Raw genomic sequence first — 22,069 nt, forward strand, 5'->3', positions numbered from 1 at the left:
GATTTCCCTGTCGTGCATAAAAACTAATGGGTATGAAGTGTTTTTGTTTTTGTCTGGATAAACGTGTGTGTGTGTGTCAGGATCATGTAAGACAATGTGTTGTAAACGCTTCTGGACGGCTGTCAGAGCCGGTTCAGCTACTATTCTTGAAAATAACTGAAGTGGAGGCAAAACTTTCACTTTGGTAAAAGCAACACTACATCTATTTGTATTTGCATTGAACTACAAAATAGGAAAAAAAAAAAGGCCAATCTGATATGTTTGCCTGTTCCCCTCATTATGTTGAGCCCTCCAGATCAACACTGAAGTTATAACAGGCCTCAGCTTCATTAATGTTAATGTAATTTTAATGGACTTGGACTGGACTGGAAAAGGAAAAAGTATTATCACAGTACACGTGGCTTCAGGTATGTGAAGCCACGTGTACTTTAACTAGCCCCCCTTTTTTCCCTAAAAGAGATTTCTGATGGAAAAATCCCTCCCCCAGTAAAAAACTTCTGCTGGAGGGACCAGTGTCCCCTGGTCTTGGTCATATAGCAAATCTCGTTGAGTCTCAGAAATTCCAGACATTAACTCTCACTTGTTTGTTTTAATGAAGTTATACCTTGAAATCTGGGCCTTTATTTTGCCTTGTCCTACTCCTCACTACACTGTGCAGTATACAGCCAAAAAAATGTGATCACATTCAGGGTACTTTTCTCTTTCTTTGTCCAGCAGGTGGCCTCATTGCACTTCAGTCACACCCAATGCACTAGTCTGATCCACAGAAAATATTTATGATTTGATTAATTTTCATCAGAAATGACTGCCTCTACAGTAAATATATGCAAACTGTATGTATATAGAATAAAGAAAACGTCATGCATCAGTATGTGTTGTACCTGCTGCAGCTTTTCAATAACCCATTTTGAAGAATCTTTGCTAAATGTTTTCTCATTGTTTAGAATTAAGTGGTTATTTAAAAAAGCTGTTATTTCTAAAACAAAATGGAACTGGATTTTTTTTTTACTGCCAAATATAATATGTTGACATTGAGCTCTATTTTGCATGTACACTCACTTCAATGTGCGTATATGATGTTTGTGCGCAGCTGGCTGTTGGAAACAAAAGCCTTGCTTTTCCATGTTCTCCTTAGTGAGAGAAAGCATACCACAATACACACAACACACCACCATCTGGAAAATAAGAAGCGGCAGAGCCTCTTCATGAATGCACCTTGCTGCATTATTTACAGCACTATTTTATTTGATCTTGATATGATGGGCAGACATCTTAAGCTGAAGACGGCGAATGCTTCGTCTCCCAGGCATCGCATAGCAAAAAGACCAAGTGCTGCTGGTTGATCACGAGTCCAAAAAGAGCTAATTAGTATGATTTTCTGGATTAGAAAAAATAAACATAAGAGACTAACATGTAAAAATGTTTTCTATGACTGGTAACACCTCAAGGATGACAACATATCAGCTATGTACAAAAACATCAATAATATATTGATATATATATATATATTTATATATTTAATCTTCTAGACCCACTAAAATATACCAAAGAAGTAGCTATTGGTCAATCTGAGGAACTCATTCGCCAACATGTTTTTGAAAACTATTTAAATATCCTTCAGCTGTAAATGTGAAAACTCAAAACTGAGAAACAAAAAAGAAAGACAGGTAAATAAATAAAAAAAAATATAACCCGACGATTCCTATGTTTATCCGGTGAGCCGTTTTGGAATACTGCAGAGTGTGAGGAGGAGGTAAGCCACTTCAACCAGCTTCTCCAGTGGATGAGAGTTTGTTCAAGGATCGGCCGACTTTGACCATCCGACAGAGTTCCCAGGGTCTCTCAATTCATCAGTTCGTCGTCCACGTGCACAAAGACATACGCGCAGTTCCATGACAGTTCCATGACAGTTCCATATAGGCCACAGACAAAATAGAAGGGCACTTTTTCTTAAAAAAAAACTCAGCAACCCAGGGATGAACCCATTTGTTGGGTACACAGTCTGGACTCAGGGAGGGACAGTGGGTATAGCAGCCTTCTTGTTTGTCAAGAGTTTGTTTCACAGTTGAATCCATTATCCACCCAGTCTAGCACAAACTTGACAATATATATATACAGTATATAAACTACAATCATTAACAAGAGAGACGCAGGAGATTCATCCTTAAATACAAAAAAAGTGTCCGTCTTCTTGTGTCCGTGTTTCTGTAGTGTGTATTTGTGGCATTTGAGGAGAAAAATAAGGTCCTGAGATTTGCACTGAGGGGCTTCTGTAGAGAGCGTGATAAAAGTGTGATCTATATAAAATGACAACAAAAGGCAAAAATATATTTAAATCTATAGCATTGATGTGAATACGCGGGATGTGTATAGTATGTTAGGAGGGGCCTGACCGTGGTAGGGCCAGTATTCGTCCATTGGTCTTTCCCCCATTCATGTGTGTGAAGGGGATGTGGTGCTCCTCATAACTGCCCCTCAGGCCCATGGAGGAGGCTTCGTCTCTGTCCAAACACTGTTCCCTCTGGGAGTAGGACGACGGGTCTAGCGGGATGCTCTCCATATTTTCCATGTCTAGATCAAAATCTTCGCTCTCCGGCGGCTTGTTCTCCTCACTGTAGAAGAAGGAGACCTCCTGGAAGGAAGGATGCAGGTCCTCTCGCAGCATCTCAATGATCTCCTGGAAGGTGGGACGCATCTTAGGGTTGTACTGCCAGCACATCTGCATCAGGTTGTGCCTGGATGAAAAAATAGGAGTGAGGCCACACTTAAATCACAGATCACAGAATAAATCTTAGTCTGCTCCATGATAATTTCTACTTAATTTCTGGTAACAGTTGTCTTTCCCATGCAGCTGAGACGCCATTAAATACAACACAACAGTCACAATGTTCAGCATTGTAACAATACCAAGAAATATCATAGAAACTTCCTGCTCCCATCAATAGCAGCAGTAACACAAACATTTCGTTCGCCCCCCCAAAAAGTAAAAATTCTCAGTCCATATCTGAAGTGCTTACAGTCTGTCAGCGCAGTTGTCCGGTCGGTCCAGGTAACCTCCGTCCATGACAAACTTGAGCACCTGCTCATTGGACAGGCCCTGGTAAGGCTGCTCGGCCAGGGTGCTGATCTCCCACAGCACAACCCCAAATGACCTGGCAGACAGGCAGCAGAGACACGGGGAGAATGAGGACAGGCCAATTAGACACGAGCACAGTAGTGTCTAAAAACACTTGATGCAGTGAACAGACCGACCAAAGGCAGAGGCAGCGGCTTCTCTGATGGTAAACACCATCAAATGAAAAGCATGTAAGCTGGTCTTTTTATTTTTATTTTTATTATTTGTAATGCATGGACTGTTTGTTATTTTAGTCTGGACTTGGGAGATTGGTTTGCCTTTTTGACAAAAACATCATAAAATACATAAAAATTAAATGATTAAACTTAAACACATGCTTTGTCCAGAACTGACAGCTAGAAGCAGCACTGACCAGCAGTCTGAATGAGCAGTGAAAACGCCATCCTTCAGAGACTCAGGTGCCATCCACCTGACCGGAAGCAGGCCCTTCCCTCCTTTCCTGTAGTAGTCCGTCTCATAGATGTCTCTCGTCATACCAAAGTCTGTGAAGAAAATGAAGTCAGCTGCAGTCAAACATGCACCGACTTGTTGTTTCGAAAAGTGTCCAATTTAACTTTCCAACAGCTTTTCTGTGTCAGTGATGTGCTTGGTCTCTTTGAATTCAGAATTCAGGTGTTATTCTATCCCAGTACCATCAGGGATCAGTCCACAGCAAAGTGGGTTTTTAACTAGACTAATGGCTTTGTGTGTCATGCCAAACAATAATAATAATAATAAAAAACAAGAACACACCTCCTATTTTGACGGTAAGATCGTGAGCTACCATGCAGTTCCTGGCCGCCAGGTCCCTGTGGACAAATTTCTTGGCATTAAGGTAAGCCATGCCGTCTGCGATCTCAGCAGCCATTTGGATCATCTCCTTCAGGGTGGGCGGTGGACGTCCCGGGTTGTTCTGAGGAACACAAGAAGACAACTTAAATTTCTGAAGTGCTCACATTGATTTTTTTTTTCCCATGTCAGTAACTCATGATTTTGTGTTGGTTTTAATACCATTCATTTTATTTCTTAGATCACAAAAAAAGAGGATCTTCAGATAACTAAGGATAAATAACAAATATAAGAACAATGAACCACTTCAGAGTCCCTTGATTGTGATCTCATCACCTCAGCGTCAGGTCGCAGCGATCGTAGGTAGCTCTTCAGGTCTCCATGGGTCATCAGCTCCATCACCACCAGGGTGGGCTGTCCCTTCGACACAACACCCAACAGACGGACCTTGGAGGAGGAGGAGTTTTTCAGTTGTAGCAGTTTTATCCCATCACAAAATGACACAATGACCTCCATGTGTTTATGTTCAATATAAATACGGTTTGACTCTTCTCACCACATGGTGGCAGCTAAACGCCTTCATGACTGAGGCCTCGTTCAGGAATTCGATTCTCTCCCTCAGGCTGGCTGACTCGTTCACGGTCTTCACAGCTACATGTGTTTCCCCCTCCCCCTTGATGATGTCCTTGGCGATGCCCTCGTAGACCATGCCAAAGGATCCCTGACCCAGCTCCCTCAAAATGTTGATCTTCTCCCTGGCCACCTCCCACTCGTCCTCCTCGTACACTGCAAACACATTTCCAGAGACATTTTGCAGCTGATAATAATCGAGTTTGTGAGTGTTAGCACGAAGAAGGTTAAAAACAAACAAACAAACAAAAAAACACTACACAACACTGAGCAAAATGCGTAAACCCTCTTCTTACCATCATTAGCACTGAGATATTCTGGGTTTGAAGAAGTGTAGATGGGACCACTTGGCCCTTGAGTTTGACTGAAGGAAAAAGAAAAGCATGTTAGTATAACAATGGAAAAAATGATAAAGTCAGAAAAATGCATTTCACAGGATGTCATTAATGCATACTTCTTCTTGAACATGACAAATCCTGTCACGGCCACAAACAACAGCAGAACAAAGCAGATGATCGGCCCAATGACGATCTTCATGACGTAGAGAGGATCGCCTGTTAAACACATCCGCCCAGACGATGAGTCATAATTCAGGTGAACAACAAAAACAACTTTTATGAAACCCACAAGTTGCACATCAGGGGTTCAATTTGCTGCTCTGTCTAAAGTAACTGCTTCAGTGACAATCAGTAGAATCATTTCATTATGTGCTGTAAAACTGTAATTAAAGACAACTGCATGTATTTGGGCTTACGTATAGGGTCAGTATACTCAGTATACTCAGCGAGATGCTAGCGTGTTTGTTGTTTATTAATGTGTCTTAATAATTCCATGATAGATGTGTCTCGTAAACGTAAAAAAGCCAAAGTAAAACTATTCCTTCATTGGCTTGGTTTGCCATCTGAGCAGATGGAGACTTACTTGCATCCTGGACATAGAAGTACGTGGGTTCGGTCCAGGAGCCGTTCCCAGCCAGTGATGTGGCCCTGATCCTCACCGTGTAGTTCCCAGGATGCATCACCTTCAACTTGCAGCCATGGGTTACTTTGTACATGTTCCTCGACACGCAGTAGTGCAGCTCCTGCAGTGGACGAAAACATCATGTGATCATGATGTCCAAGTTTTAAATATCTTTTAACTTGTGTAGAAGGAAACCTGCTCTCTTCAGCCATCTTAAAAACTGCTTCATGTTTTTCATGTTTCTGTGGCAACGTCCAAGTTTGGTTGTATTTTTTTTTTTTTTGGTTTCTTTGTTTGTTTCCACAGCAAATAAAAATCTACAGCATCAGACAAGTGCTTTTTAGATTGATCTCCATGGCAACTTAAGCATGGTGCGATGCCTAAATTACTTCTCCAAAGAAGTAATCAGAAAAATTAAATTACTGAGAGCATTACGGAAAATTTTTTAATAAAATAAGCCCCGCCTCTCCTATTTGTGCTGCATGGATGGTTTTCAGATGCACGCATATAATTTGATTGTGTTTCATTACTGAACAGAACTATTGTGTTTAATGTAGACGGGAAACATGAAAGCTGCTTTAGTTTATTTGCACTAGTGAACTCACAATGAACCCATTAACCACCCAACCACAGAACACACACACTAGAATAATAATAGTAATAGCATGGCAGATGTGTGTGCCAATGTGTTTCTCACCTCAGTGTCTCCCAGTCTCTTGTAGTTGACTTCGTACAAGATGATCATGCCATTGGGGGCCACGGGTTCCAGCCATGTGATGTGCACTGTATTTTCTGTCACTTCGCAATTGATGGGACCCATGATGTCATCAGCTTTGTCTGTGGTGACAAAAGTATCACAAATCAAATTTTGACTAAAGCTCATTTTTATTTAGAATAGAGAGGAAAGCTTTGTACACATCTTTAGCTTTCTAGCTATAACATTAAAATGACAGATGATGAAATGGGATGTTCAACTCAGTTTTGACAGTTTTTTATTCTCCAGTTTTAATCTGGAGAATAATTGTTAGTGTAAAACAATGGATCCATTATGGCAACTGAAGCTTCTTGATTTGACAATATTTGGTCAGACAGCATGGATGGTGAGCTAAGTGATTGCTCAAGTGTTTCATTGAAATATTATGATGTTATAAAATTAAAACGTGTTATGCAAACAGCTGTCAAACATTTGCTGAATATTAACTCTTAATTAAATCTTCTCTGGGTTGGTAAGATATCAAGCATTTAGCTGTTAAACTGTGCATGAAAATAAAAATGCTCTGCAGAGCTGCAGAGTGAAGTTTTACCTTCTGGCATTGTGCGGGCGCTGACGTACGCTGCCATGCTGCAGCGGGACGAGTCAGTGGGGTGGTTGCATGCATGGATCTCAATCTGGTAGCTGGTGAAGTGCCGCAGGTTGGAGATGACGGTGGACTCTTTTGCGTGGACTGTAACCACAGTTTTGGTGCTTTCGAATGTTTCCTCGTCCTCTGGGATGTGTGTGCCATCAGGTGGGCTCGGGGCGGTGGTGTGAAAGACGTGTGTTTGGTTGGCGATGGCCATCACAGAGCGTCGCTGTCTCATTTGTCTAGATGAAGAAACACGTTTGTGCGTTACATAATGCATAAAAGCCCCACAAGTGATTTAGAGGGTGGAGAAACAAAGTAAGCTTGAAATAAAAATAATGGCACTCAAAAAAGGATGAAAGCTAACAAAACTAAAATCTGACACTCAAAATGATCATCTGAGGAAGAGGTCAGAGTTTGAATTTCTTGTTCTGGCCTTCTTTTTCATGTTACACAACTATCGCAGTCACTTTTACTGTGAGTGCAACACTGTCAACCTACGAATTTCGTCTCTCCTTTCCTGATGGTGGGATGAGCCAAAAAAATAAAATAAAATAAAATAAAAGTCTTGCTGAACCTCTTAAATAAGAACTCCAAATAAAATATTTGACAACAAACAAAATGTTTTCAAGGTGAATTCCTTTCCTTTCCTTAAATACAGTTCTCCTGAGGACATCATTCTTAAATCTCAAAACACAGGTGCTACAGCTTTATTTATGTGGAATTCTTAAAAAGATGAATGTGCTGTTGGCCATCTTACTTAATCTCAAAGACTTCATTGTGCAGGTAGTCCTCAAACGTTTTGCGGTACTCTGAGTCCTCTTTCTCCTTCTTGAGCTCCTTGTCAGTTTTGGGGCAGGCGCAACATCGTGTCCCCTGGCCCTGCTCCTCTGTCTGGTTCCACTTCTGCTCCTCATCACTGTCCACCTGAGTGGGCACCCGTGATGGCAGCTTCATCCCTGGTTAAATGGAGGCAGACATGGCATCCAGAGAGGGGCAAACAAAACAAAAACAATCAATCCCAGGGCATGGGATGACAGCTGAGAGACAATCACAATCACATAAAGTCTGATGCAAAAATATCCACAGACACACTCTCCCACACACGCCTGAGGGGCAGGTCTGTCGTTGTCATCTCTGGGTCTTCACCCTCTGTAGTGGAGACAAATTACTAATGACATGACCTCCCCGCAGACTCCCAGCTCTCTGATTCTGTGGGAGTGACGGGAGTTCAGAAGAGGGAAGCTTGGGCTCTGCTGTGTGCTAATATGGAAGGGCAGCGATGGCAGGATTGTGACAAGAAAAACTGTACTGAGATAAATGTCTGAACGTTGTCTGAACCTGAGTCAGAGCGAGTGGAAGGTCTTGATAGTCTTACAAGGTTTTATGCAGTTTAAGCTACATTATCCAACCTACAGTAATATTAATAATAAAAAAAAACAACAATAGCATACAAACAAACAACAAAACTGATTTTCTTGCTTTGTCAGTACATAATGGTTGTATGTCTGATCACAACAATAACAAAAAAGCAAAAAACAGAACCACTAAATAAAAAGCAGACACAGTGTCACTCACCCTTCTGACAGTAGTCAAACTTGTAGAGCTCACTGGCTTCAGGCTGGCGCTGGCAGAAGACCAAATAGTGAGTGATGTTGCCATTTGGGTCATTGGGAGGTTTCCACTTGAGGATGATCTGGGAGGAAGAGTTGGATGAAGAAATGGGGTCCAGCGGAACAGAAGGTTCTGGGGAGACATTACAGAATTAGAGAGGAAGCAAATAGGACAATATGTCTCAGTTTCAACATCTGATATTTTGTTTATGTTCTATTGGGAAATCATTGCATTCAGTTTTTATATACATTATACACAGCGTCCAAACTTTTCTGGAATTGGGGATGTAAAAGGTGTGTATCAAATTCAATTAGTACGAGAAAGCCAGTTATAAAAAACTTTGAGATGATGGGTAAAACTCTGAGAGATTGATGTCACAATTACCAGATGTCAACAAATTAATCATTGGGCTTTTTGAAAAAAAAAAAAAAAAAAAAAAAGGAAAAAAACCCGTCTCAATCTCATTTGAATTTCTTATTTCATATTTCCTGGCAGGGTGTAGCTCTGTGACCAGCAGCTGCCTGCGATGGGTATTCCCCCTTTTTCTGTTTGGTGATTGGACTACTACTATAAACACGTTCTGTACTAAAAAATTATTTTGTCTACAGTTAGTGAGAGGGAACTAATTTATTCATAATTCTGTAACATGGGCATCAGCAGTGACAGCCTTTTTGGTAGGTACTTTCAAAAACTGCAAGTATTTCTTCCTCCCTGTGTCAGAGCTGGTGTTTTGTCATATTTCAGTTTTAGTTTAGGGTTAGGGTTGAGTTTAATCGTGTTTTACAGTGTAGCCTTTGGAGTTTTAGTTCAGTTCTTATTTTGTGTTTAGTTGTGGTTGAGATTTTTTGTTTCACTTTTTGTTTTCACTATTTTTGGAGGCAGTGGCATTTTTTATTTCCAAATTTTGTGGTAAAAACACAAAATTTATTTGCCACCTTATCATCTGCTCGTCTTTTACAAATATGAAAAAGACACATGTCTTTACTGCTAGTTGAGACTGATGCTATCAAAAATCACCAGCTGCTCTTGAAATGCAGCACAGCAGAACTTGGCCATTACTTCATGTAAACTAAAATATAACAGAGATGTTACTTGTATTTAAAAGCTGCAAAACAAGTATTTGGTGACATTGATCTAAAAGTCATTCCTGGACCAAAGTTTAGTTTCTGCACAGTACAGAGAGAAGTGTGTGGGTGGTGGTAGTAGATGCGTCGACGAATCTGGGGATGTCAGATCAAATCCTTAGGACACACAGAGACCGGAGCTCTGTTGTCACATTGTGCTTATGTTGGTCCTGTTTCATGACAGTGCAACACACTGGTTTAAGCGTATCGTCAGGCTAAGATGAGGCCTGCTGATTAAAAAGAACACAGACATTGGCAAACAGCTAGATCCATGAGAGTTGTCGTGTTTGTCATGTTCACGTCGTTTATCAGGAAGGAACCGTCTATTGTGTAAAAGTAAGCCAGTTATGCAGGTCATCATGACTACGAGTCCACACAGCACACCACACATTGTGTGGGTGGGAAGTACAATTAGTTTCTGGGGAAGGGACATGTAATCACTGCATGACCAACTATTGCAGACACCTTGCACGAGGCAGCGCCCTGTAGGTCGGCAGCACCTACGGCCAATCACACCATCTGTCTCTCCTTCCCTGTTCTTGTGCCAGGGCTGTTTTGGAGCAGCCAAACTGACATTCACCACCACTGACTCCACCAGTCAATGATAGTATCACAGGAAATGTGGCTTCAAGACGAGGCTAAAAATAAGTGCATCATCTCATGTACAATGTGAGGAGAAATCATTACAGGAGTGACTCTGGGTGCACACACAGGCAAGGTTTCTGCGGGATTTACTTTATAAGTTTAAGACTTTTAATGCCTAATGATAAAAGTACACAGTACCTGGTTATTGTTTATTATATCACATTTAACCGATAAACTATAAGGTAATTAGTTAGAATTATAATGTGAGACGCCACAGCAGGAGTGGCGGGCTATTCATAGATTTAAATATATTTAATCTAAGTGCTCTGACTATTTTTGTTAGGTCTTTTTTTGCTGAGCAAAGTGAGTCCAGTTTCAGCAGATTTATTTGTTGTACTGATGAAGCAGTGAACAACATATATCTGAATCAGTCTTACTGGTGGCGTTGGTGCGGACATAGATGATCTCGCTCTTAGCTCCGTGGATCTGGTGCTCATCAGAGGCTGACAGCTGGGTTTTCACCATTATGGCGTACTGAGTCCAGGGCTTCAGCGGCAGAATGAGATGACCTGGTTCAAACTGCTCTTTGTCCCCCTCCGAGACCCGACGTGGAGGGTCCACATCAGCAATCACCCAGCTGTTGGAGCCGCAGGCGTCCTGTCCATCAAACTCTGTAACGTTCTGAAAAGGCCTATTTGGGGAAAAACTATATCAGTGTCCAAATGAAAAGTGTGCTGTATGTAGGCCTAAACTGCATTTCACCTCAGAAGGGGTATTGAGTTTCAGTTTGATGATTTAAAGCAATTTATCATCAGTGAAAAAGAGCTGAGCAGACATCACCCTCAACATGCTGCCAGCTCTAAGCGATGGCGTTGACCATTCAAGGATCATTCCTCATCTTATTACGATGTGGGGTGGGCCATTCAATAAACTAGATTTGAAAATGACAACTAACAAGTTATTTATTCAAATTAATTCAAGGCAACCTATATCCAGTCAGCATGTTCTCTAGTTTCAATGCCATATATACTGTATATATATATATATATATATATATATATATATATATATATATATATAAAAACTTAGCTAAGCTAAGTTGAACTGCCTGAGCACATCGTGTGTGAAATTTTACATTTCATCATGCACTTTTCATGTTTACGTGTCCACCAGATCTTTTTCTTATCTACTAAGTGCTTAAACAGAAAAAAACATTATATTTAATTGGCAGAGATCCAAGTGAAACTGTGAGGATGGCTGAAGGATGACTGACAATCAACTCACGCTTCTTTGTAAAGCACCATGAATCCGAGTAGATCTCTGAAGTCTGGAGGCCAGAAGGGTTCCCACTTGACCATTATTTTATCACCCATGGTTCGGATCTGGGTAAACTTCAACACGTGGTTCTCACCTGAGAGAGACATTTATTTATCAAAGCAAAACAGATAATTATATTCAAATCATCATTACCTAGCAATTTGTGCTAGATCATCAGCACTTCAGGTTTAGATGCCTCCATTTTGTATGCGAGACATCCTGCTTTCACCACAGAGCCAGTTCTTCAACATGCACATGCGCGGTAAGCACCGAAACAAGGAGGAAACTACAATAATGGAGGAAAGAGAGATTCAACCGGGCCCATCCTCGTTGAAGGCATTGAACAAAATCCGTTTTAATTTTTGTTTTGAGAATTCTACGAAAATTTAACCCTGAGACAGTGTTTTAAGTGTCTCGCTGGGTCTGGTCTGATGTGGTCTAGTCTCCACTCTCTGCAGTCCAGTCTCTAGTCTCTGGTCAGACATCGAACCTTCTTGTTACGGGCCGACAGCGTTAACCACTGTGCCACCGTGCTGCTCAGGTCACCACATACATTTATATTAAGTCACCAATCAACCTGGACATGTTCACTGGGAATTGAACTGCACCCACGACACTCAAGTCACCACATTCATTCCTTCATTCATTCATGGGTCGGAGGGCGTGCATTATTAGTGACCCTCCTCAAAGCATTTTCTCAACAGATGCATTCCTTTTTATTCCGGAAGACAAACAACAACAAAAAAAGTTTATGTGTGTTCATGTGTGTGTATTATGTGTTTACGTGTTATTCCGTGTTTATAATGAATTCTGTTTTTTCGTGAACACAGATTTTATAGGGCTCTATTTGCCTGGGAAGACTGAGCTTGACATCAGCTTCACAGTGTGAAAGGTTTGCAAAATGAGGAACCCATGTTTAACTGCACTATTTCTTTTATAAAGACACTTTTATTGTTGTTACTTAAGCAATATGTGATATTGCTTTTATGCAACAATTCCATCTAAGCATGGATAAATGTTAAACTTAGTAAATGTGAGAAAGTTTAATGTCTCCATTTGTCATTCTGTCTGGCAAAGCAGACTGGAGTAGATCATGAGGATGTTTTGCACACCTATAGCTTGAAGCAGAAATCATTATGAATCAAATGGTTTTGAATTCAATTTTGAATTGAATCATAGCCCAAAAAAATCTGACTCAAATCGAATCGTGAGATAGTAAAAGATTCTCACCCCTACTGGACAGGTCGCCTGTCCATCACAGGGCCAACACACAGAGACAGACAGAGATCGACAAACACTCACACTCAGACCTACGGACAATTTAGAGTCACCAATGAACTGGGTGAACTGGATGGTGGGAGGAAACCCATGCAGACACGGAAAGAACATGCAAGCTCCGCACGGGAATCGAATCCGCAACCTTCTTGTTGTGAGGCAACAGCATTTACCTCTATGCTGCCGTGCTGCCGCAAACTGCTAGTTATCGTCCTAAATTAAATTGGCTTAGTCTTAGCTGACGAACAAAAATATATTTACTCTACTAATATTTGTCTTTGCCTTCAGTCTGGTTAAAGAAAATTACATAACTGTGGTGTAAAATAACAATTCACTTTGAACAAAGTGTAGTTAAGAATTAAATTGCAACAGTATTTTTGACAGCAGTCTTCCTGTGAAATGGAACAGAAGTATGGTCCAAGTTATCAACCAGGAGTCAGTGGGAAATTGGACAAGATCAACAAGACCATTCATATCAAACACAAGAGAAACCCTTTTAGCGTATCTCACTATACGCGCAGACCGTTCGATTAGATAGAGGTCTCAAATGCCTTCATGATTCAAAACAGAAAATGTAGACCTTGTCCAGACCACATGCGTCTGAGTGGACAATAAGAAGTAGTCGAAGACTGACCTGAGGATAAACAGGACTCATCCAAATCATGGTCTAACTAAATGAAGAGGGAACACCGTTGGTGTTTACTTATCGCTCAGCATTTGAAAGATTGATTATTCAGAATTATTATGTCGACCATAACAAACAGAGTTAAAGATTACAGTTATAGATTTGTTAGTGCACATCTCCGTGGAGAACAGCTGTCAGAGCTTTGCTCTGTTGGTTGTTCTTACTGAGCTATGTCAGTAAAGACATCTGCAAACACACGACAGGTAATGACCATCATAACATTAACTATGTCTATGTCTGTACCAAGGCAGGCTCTGTATTTCCTGTTGCTGTAGCAACGACTGCAACAGTGGACATGTCTCCAGAGTTGATGCTCTTACATGAGGCCTGGTCTCCGTTGGTCTTGGAGGCGATGTCCATCTTCAGCTGTCGCTCTTTGGTTCCTGTGACCTCTTCCATCTTCCGGATCTCCGACATGCAGAGTTTGGAGTTGTAGTGGAAAAACATGCGTCCCTGAAGGATGGTGAGCTTGTGTTTGGACCAATCCCAAAGCTGCCGCAGGTTCTGGTTGTCCAGGGCATAAAATGAATAATTTCTAGAAAAGAACACACAATATGGGAAGAACATTGTTGTCATGATGTATGTAACACTTGGCAGAGTTTTTGAAGAAGACTCTTCAGAAACGTGAGTAAAAAGGTATTTCATTATGCTCTCTCTACAATTTGCATCTCTATTTGCACACTGTGCAAGTGTGACCCATTGTGCTACAACTGCGTAGCACCTCATCTGAATGAAGCCTCGTATATGATTTGTGAGAGTTAAACCAAAAACTGTTACCACAGTAAGACATTTTGAAAAGGTCAGCCCTCCTGCTTTTAACTCATAATTACAGGAGGAGACTCTGAAATGGCGAGGATGAGATGGGTTCAGAAGACGGAGTCTCACCCGATTTCCTGCTCCTCTCCACGAATAACACGGAGTTTGCGGAAAAACGAGAGGGACACAAGGGCGTAGGAACGTCGCACTGTCAGGTAGCCAGTGATCTCCTCCAGCTGGCCTAGGCTGGCCTCCAATTCAGCGGCTATGTTGTCTACAGAAAAGTGAAAGAAAAAAGCCTTTAAAGTGACTTCTGATTCTGCAGCAACAGTCTCTTTCCTTATCTGAAGCAAAATTATGTGTTCTTAGTAAATATATTTATAATGACACGACCAAAGTCAGAAGTCACAAGCACATGTCGTCGTTCGAGATGATACAAAAATTACCATACCGTTTTTTTTTTTGTTTGTTTGTCTGTTTGGTTACGGCCATTTATGGGTGTCTGATCAATGTGTTAAGATGAAAATAAAAACAGTATTCCAACAAAAAATGTTATCTAGACTTTATTTCCTGCCCTTTGCAATAAAAGCCTGAACCCTAACTCCTCCTTTAGTCACGAGAAGGAGCAGCCTGTTATATGTTATTTTTCTTAGTTTGTTTTATCCATAACTTTTTTTTGTTCAGATTTAAAATATATGTCAAACTAACTAAGAGGTCCCACAGCATTGGCTTCAAAAGTGACTTGATTTCATTTAGTTTATGTTGTCGTTTGGCCGACTGACTCGCCAATGCTGATGATACTCACTTCCTCCTCGCAGGTTGATGACGAGGCTCCCATTGAGGACAGTGCAGCCTCTCAGAGCCTGAGCAGCAGTGACAGAGTCCACAGTTTTCAGACCCATACAGACCTTAGGACAGAGCCCAGCGCACGGAGTGCAGTTCAGCCTACCGAACACAAAGACCAACAAAAATTGGTTAGAAAAACAGTTTAGGTACACGCGTCTCTGTAATAATCTGATACTATCTCATGTTATAGCTTGGGGATGCCACAAAGCAGATAAAGGGATAAATCTCTCAAGAGTCAAAACAACAGCTTACTAATAACAGCGACACATGATTGATTTGATATGGAAATATTGATTATAGGTGCATTAAAAGAAAAATTTAAAAGTCTTACGCCTGCACTGCATACTCCATGAAAAAAAAAAAAAAACAAAAACGCAATCTCTCACTGTGATGTTAACAGAGAGCACACTAATCCAAACATTTGACCTTTACTACCCGGTGAATTGACCTGGCTTACATAATGTTTTCATAAGAAGTCTCTTCTCATAGCGGGGATAGGGTCGGGCTATTGTGTACCAACCATATTAACCCATTTCCTGAAAAGCCATCTGTACAATCCCCACACTCATAACACGTCTAAGGGCAGGCTTTGATGAGATAAAACCCAAAGTACACGGGGATCTGCACAGCCTTTCAGACTCAGCAGTCTGATGAGACTTGTCTCTGTGAAGACACATGCTGCATTTTTTGAAGGTTTCAAATTGAGAGGGTTAAGGAAAGGATTAGACAATGACAGGCTTTTTGCTGAGGGTCATTGTCCTAAGTACCACGTGTGCAAGTATTTTTGTGGCAAGGCTGGTTTATGAGGTGAGAATGACAGTCGAGTAAATTGGCAGGGCTATTACAGAAGCATGAGGTATTTCTTTTGTGAATGCCAAGAAATGGAGGTGGGGGCAGCTAAGGTGCTGTTGTTTTTTAATAGCTTTGTGTAGTATAAATATGAGATTAATACAAAACAGAGGGATGCATTGTTGTAGTAATTGCATCCTATTTGCAGCCAAGATTAACAAAAACTTTCCACAACTAAAATAAATTGGCCAAGCGTGTCTGTGTCCTCTGAATAAAAGAAGGTCATGTGCACTGTTTTCTCATCTGGTTCATAAATTCTCTGATCTACCTCGACCTCTTTCCCCTCTTCTAGTGCCATATCTGCACTTTCAGCCTAGACAAGTCATAACGCAGTGGAGTACTGCACTTATCTGCAGAGCACTTTCATTTCCACAGCTTAGTTTAAAGCCAGCAAAGAGAGAGAGAGAGAGAGAGTGATGCCACAGAGAAGAGATGAACAGAATGAGCAATAAGGGAACAGAAAGGGAGGCAGCATGAAAAGGCAGCAACTGAGTTCACCACAGGTCAATAGTCGCCTAAAGGTTTGGATGAGCAGAGTTCTTGATTTAAAATTATGGAATGAGGTGATCACATCGGCAGATCTGAGCCACTCCTGCAGACTGAACATTGAAGATTTGAACGTATTTAATAATGTGCACCTCCACTTAATGCAGCACCTGTGAAGAACAGTCCAGAGGAAATTATACAATATAACTATATCTTGTAATAACTTTGATTTTCAAGACATGAAGAATTGCATAACTCAAAATGTTAAACTTCAATTATATAATAGCTTTAATGGCACAGGGCCAATTCATACATTTGAGCTTTCTTTTTCTACTTTGAATGTTTTGACTGGGCTGGCTAAACATTTTTTTTGTACTTTTCTCCTCTCATTAATAGCTGGGATGCATTTAGCACTGTTATCGCTGTTATCTGTTAAAAGGATCCCGCCAGAAACCTCTCAGATGTAAACATACAGAATGTGACTCCTCAAATGGAGATTATGTGCTTGGTAAACCCTCTGTGGTTTTTTCAGGTTGAAAACACAAATGACGACAAACACCGCAGCTACAGCTACAGCCACTTTTCCTTGTCATCACTGTTGTCAGTGACAAACTGCCAGGGCTGTGCTGCGGCAGTTTCTTGCCATACAGACCCTTTATCACTCTGCAGCCAGACACAGGGAGTCACGGCGCAGCACCCCAGGGAACTGACAGTCTGCCCCGAATGTCTCTGACTCCTCTGGTGTTTAACAGCGCACCAGTCACCAAGACATGCTGTGAGAAAAAGACAACAAGTCTCTAAAGATCCAGCTGCGGCTTCAACCTCTGGCTGAGCAGAATGATCGGGGCTGTGTGGCGTGTCTGTTCTTACAGGCCCGCCCACGCTCATCAACGGGCTTGTCACGGTCAATGAAGGTCATTAACAGGTCACAACAAGTACAACACCCTTCTCTAGGGAAGGAAGTCTTTGCAGATGTAGCTACAAAGATATACATGTAAATTATAATTCACAGGGAACACTTTGCCTATAGCTCACACTGCAATGCAGACACCAGCAGTTGGTAAACAACCTTCCATTTTTTTGCAGCAAGTGGGCGACTTGAAAAAAAAAAAAAAAAAAAAAGCAGCAGATAGATACGGAGTCAAAATCAGAAACACAGATGTGCCAGGATTCCTACTGTGCTTCAGCACTTTGACCCACATGTTTGCAGACACACACGCACACACAAAATAGGTCTCACCTCTAACTCTAACTAAAACACAGCATGTAACATTCTTTTTAAAAATCACAATTGATTTGTATCACAACACAACTTTTTCTTTAATTTTTTCATTTTTGGAATTTATTTCCCTCTCCTCAGCATTATGAAAGACAGCAGGTGCTGCTGGTGTTATTCGAGCAACAACAAACAAATTATTGCCAGTATTAGCTCATCTGCCATTTTTTCTCTCCATTAGTCATCAATCAATTGGTCACTACAATGTTAACAATGGCAAAATGGTCATTTGTTGTTTCTTTTTTGTTGATTAGAGTCAATTTGGGACAACTCAATCACACCAATCAAGTTATTACACAGTAATCAAATGATTACAGAGTAAGACCTGGTAGCCTTTGTAATAGGCAGTAGGCAAACACATCTACATATTAAAACAGTTTTTATTTCTATCCCCCTAAACCAGTATGATCTATGGAAAATCATCACATGTAGGAGAGTCAACAAGTTCACTAGTTCCTACAGTTTGTAAAAGGCCCTGTAGTAAATCCTGAGGTGTACATGTGATTGTGTGTGCACCTGATGGACATTTAACCAGCACCACTGATCTGGCCATTAAGAGCCCATCGGACCGGCACTTACGAAGAGGAGTTGACAGTCGTGTAGCCGGAGGGACACTCAGAGATGCAGGCACCGTTGTGGATGACGTACTCGTGGCAGTCCGGGTTCTTGCTGCGCTCCTTCTCACGTTTGCAGCGGTTGTGAAGATCCTGACAGAAGGAGAAGGAGACGCAGCGCCACCCCTTGTAGGTGAAGTGGTTTTCAGGGCAGCGGTCAACACAGGTACCCTCGTACTGGAGGCCACGGCAGGCTACACAGTGACTGGCTGAGTTGGGCTTCAGGCAGCCGCCCAGGCATTGGTCATGACAGCACTGGTCATCCTTTGTGCAGGCCCGGTGTTTACACTGAACAGGACACACTGCAGACAGGAGAAGGGCAATGCCCAGTTAGAGAGGGAATTGTGTTACTGCTACATACATGGTCAAATTTAAGGCACAAGAAACAGGAAGACCTACATATCACTCCAGTTCCCTTGAGAACTGAAGTGAAGAAATTAATTAACCTTGACATGCGCGTTTTAATTCAGTGCCTGATGACAGTATATCACTATACAATTAACGCCACTGAAATCTCATGTGGTCATATTTCACTGTCAGCAGGAGCCAAATCCACCCTCACTGCTTTAGCCAGCAGTGCAGAGGACCATCTGCCACCAGCCAACAAGCAGACCGAACACAAACAGCAGAGATCCAACACTGGTTGACACAAGAAAGATACCAGAAGGTGAAACACAGACAGAAAGCATGGAACAAGATTCGACACCATATTTTGCTAGTGAGACGTGTGTGAGATGACTAAGCTGTGTTTAATTCTTGTCCTTATGGAGGGTTCATAGATATGGAGCTTGTTTAATGAACTAGCAAAACAGTACTGTACATTGAGCAAGAGTTGTTACATAAGAGACGGGAAACATGGGAGAAAATCATAACAATGAAAGGACCTTTTTGTGATAAGCATATGTAAATATCACAGCAACTGTTCAGACATTTTGAAATTACGCATCACATCATCCATATTAGTTGATTTGAAAACTGGGTTTGACAATCTTTTCTTTTTTTTTTTTACTTGCTTCTTTTGACATTACTGTTTAAGGTCTAAAAGCTTCCCAAATTAAGATCAGTTTGAAAGACTAATGACTAATGACTTATTCTGCCACACAAACAAAAGGTTCACTATTGTTTCTGGGACACAAATGTCCCAAAGACACATCCCAAGTTGGCAGGTCATCCATCTGCTTGTGTGTTCGCCTGTAAATAAACAGGTTATATAACAGATGATCAGGATTGGCAGGTGTGTGTGAGCACACCGTAGTGTATGCGTGAGTTGCTGTCTCATTGTAGGAGGGATGGAGGTAAATACATCAGATTGGCCTGCCTGCTGAGATTAGCTTCATTTTAGGATTAGGATTGGGAAGTAATGATTCGCTGAGGTTAGGGGCAATTTATAGGTCAGATCCTTCATGTGAGAATTCATGTCTTTCATGGGCCTGAACAAAAATTCAAACAAGTAAGGCATTTTATCGCTGTACTCCTAATTATGAGAGATAATGGATCTTCATAATCTGTTATTCTTCAAAACATGACTCAGTGAGCTAGTGCCAAAAATGGCATGGCTTCATTTGTGTCATGAGGTCAGACTTTAAATGAACAAAACAACATGGGCTCCATGTCCTCTCACATTAACAGAGGTACGCGCTTAGTACACATGAGGTGTGTACGTTTGGGGAGGGCAGTGGCAATATGAGAATGGCAGTGAGAGGGGTACGCTAAAGGGGGAAGAGTGCTAGAAAAACAAATGATATAACCAACTTTTATCTGTGTCAGTCTGCTCGTCTAAATAATCTGGCCTAAAATGGGATTTACAAACTGTACTGAACTGTACTCATTTCTACACTGAAAAACAAACAAAAAAAAGTATCTCTTTTTCTTTCCGCCTCTTAACTTCTTTTTAAACCGCCCTACAGCTTTTCCACAAATGCATGTAAGCGCACATATGCTCTCGCACACAAAACACACACACAGACACACAAAAGCTTTGCTGTCTGCTCTGGGTGACTCCGGATCCTGCAGCAGGGCTCCATGCCGGAGTACAGGCCCAGCAGCAGATCCACCCTCAGCCTTAGCCAATGTGTTGGCTAGCTGTAGAGGCTAGCCATTCAAATGGCCTCTCCCATCTCCAAGGAAGACAGGCAAATGGATTAACCCTGTGTGTGCCCCCTGTCCTCGTCCCTCCCTGCCACTCAGACAGCAGCGGGAACAGCAATTGGACAGTGCAGAGGAAAAAAAAGGAAAAAAGACATAGAGCCATATAGAAACAGGCTGGGGCTGAGCTCCACTCCCCGTTCAGTCCTCTCGTTACTAACAATTGGCAACTTTTATGTTAAGCTAACACACAAGTAGTGTTATTATGTCTTCACAAGTAGTCTCTAATTGTCATGTAATCTCTGCTGAATAGAATGAAGGATTCAGCCCTCGAGCAAAACCTGTAAATTGTTACTGGAAAGTCCTTTTTGAGAAAAACATGGGTCCCTGTGCAGCAGCGGGTTAAGTCTCCAGCTTAACAGTTTGGTGCCTCGGGTGATGTACCATGCCTCGTTGTTCGCAGAACGCATTTGGAGTTTTTACAGATGTTTGAACAACTGACAAACTGATGTAAATTGGTTTAAGTTTGAAGTAAAATCAAGCACTTTCCTTTTGTTTATCTGTTTTAGTCAAATGGCTTATACATGTTTTAATGATTGCTAGAATATTTTTTTTCCCTTTTAAACAATGTAAATTAGTTAGAGTAAAATCCATCCAATGTTGGAGCAGATCTTTTACAATAATCGTGCAATGAGCCAACATGACTACATGCATTGACAAAAACTGCAAAGAAAGCCTGATTACTCAATTATTTGGGAAAAAAATTGTTTATGAATCAATGACTGACGCTTGCTGGATCCAAATTTTATGCTTTTATATGATATCTTGGGGGATTTGCTGCAGGACTGGTGTTTGCACATTTCAGAAACTAACTGGGGAGGTCCACTGCTTACGTTTCGTGGTGGGGTTGTTAATAAGGGTTAGTCCATTTCAGTGACAAATGTCATGCTTCAGATATGTGCAAAGTGACACCTGATAGAACGATCAGGCTAACACTTTCACTACACACCAGCACAAAACGCTCACTGTCTAAAAGATTTGTACAGTTCACTTCACCAGCAGCTCACTTGGCCACATCTGTTGTACTGAAGTCAACGTTGGTAGCTGATCGTAAATTAGCTGCATTATTCACCATCAGAGAACAGAGCACCTTAAATTATAAACAACTGTGCGCGCAATGAAGACAACTTGTTTCTTGTACACTTGTCAGGAATGTTTTAATGTGGAGTCTGTGAGGACCTTTGAGCGGGGGGCCACCCCAAGCCATCTCTCAGTGGGAGGACGATGCTAACAAGGCTGTTTCCTTAAAAACATGCATATCTCCAAATACAGACCCATTTTTTCATTATTAGTATTATAGGCCCTGCAGCTAACAGAGAGCAGAGGGCTTTTTTCAATTTGTGTCAATTAGTCCTGCGTAGCTTGAGACTACTCAGCATCTTTGTGCAGGCTAAAAAAAATCACTGTGTAATGATAAATCAATGGTGTTTGGGGTAGAAAGTGATGAGTCAGCAGTTGGACTTAGGTCAGTTTATGCCCGGAAAAAGTTTTTTTTTTTTTTTTAAAGGAGAAGCAAAAGAAGAGAGTCTGGAGTGTCTGAACTCTTTGTCCGAGGCCCAGGCTGAGGAATAATGCTGTAGAAATGTCTTGCTCTTTATCTCATGAGAAGAGGTTTCATTTTGAATGAGGCAGGGCAGAAACACACAATAAGAAGCTCAAT

At 41.3% G+C, this 22,069-nt stretch overlaps 1 protein-coding gene across 2 annotated transcripts in view; it reads right to left on the bottom strand.

The window, feature by feature from the left end:
• Window positions 1-596: 596 nt before the first annotated feature.
• The window catches only part of insra (insulin receptor a), a 41,820-nt gene continuing 20,347 nt past the window's right edge, over window positions 597-22,069 (bottom strand). The window contains exons 3-22 of one of the 2 annotated variants that reach the window (XM_029523963.1): window positions 18,230-18,566; window positions 14,999-15,138; window positions 14,323-14,467; window positions 13,758-13,972; window positions 11,445-11,571; window positions 10,598-10,851; window positions 8,416-8,583; window positions 7,598-7,796; window positions 6,799-7,079; window positions 6,192-6,331; window positions 5,456-5,615; window positions 4,989-5,088; window positions 4,831-4,898; window positions 4,461-4,690; window positions 4,241-4,351; window positions 3,869-4,028; window positions 3,489-3,618; window positions 3,018-3,152; window positions 2,394-2,735; window positions 597-2,297 (exon numbers count right to left, since the gene is read on the bottom strand). In XM_029523963.1, the coding sequence (XP_029379823.1) occupies window positions 2,165-2,297; window positions 2,394-2,735; window positions 3,018-3,152; window positions 3,489-3,618; window positions 3,869-4,028; window positions 4,241-4,351; window positions 4,461-4,690; window positions 4,831-4,898; window positions 4,989-5,088; window positions 5,456-5,615; window positions 6,192-6,331; window positions 6,799-7,079; window positions 7,598-7,796; window positions 8,416-8,583; window positions 10,598-10,851; window positions 11,445-11,571; window positions 13,758-13,972; window positions 14,323-14,467; window positions 14,999-15,138; window positions 18,230-18,566 (3,575 nt within the window). In that variant the 3' untranslated portion in view covers window positions 597-2,164. Of the gene's footprint in view, window positions 2,736-3,017; window positions 3,153-3,488; window positions 3,619-3,868; window positions 4,029-4,240; window positions 4,352-4,460; window positions 4,691-4,830; window positions 4,899-4,988; window positions 5,089-5,455; window positions 5,616-6,191; window positions 6,332-6,798; window positions 7,080-7,597; window positions 7,797-8,415; window positions 8,584-10,597; window positions 10,852-11,444; window positions 11,572-13,757; window positions 13,973-14,322; window positions 14,468-14,998; window positions 15,139-18,229; window positions 18,567-22,069 lie in introns of both variants that reach the window. The other variant, XM_029523964.1, reaches the window with a different exon arrangement.

Source organism: Echeneis naucrates, chromosome 17 (genome assembly GCF_900963305.1).
Source record: "Echeneis naucrates chromosome 17, fEcheNa1.1, whole genome shotgun sequence".
Lineage (NCBI taxonomy): Eukaryota > Metazoa > Chordata > Actinopteri > Carangiformes > Echeneidae > Echeneis > Echeneis naucrates.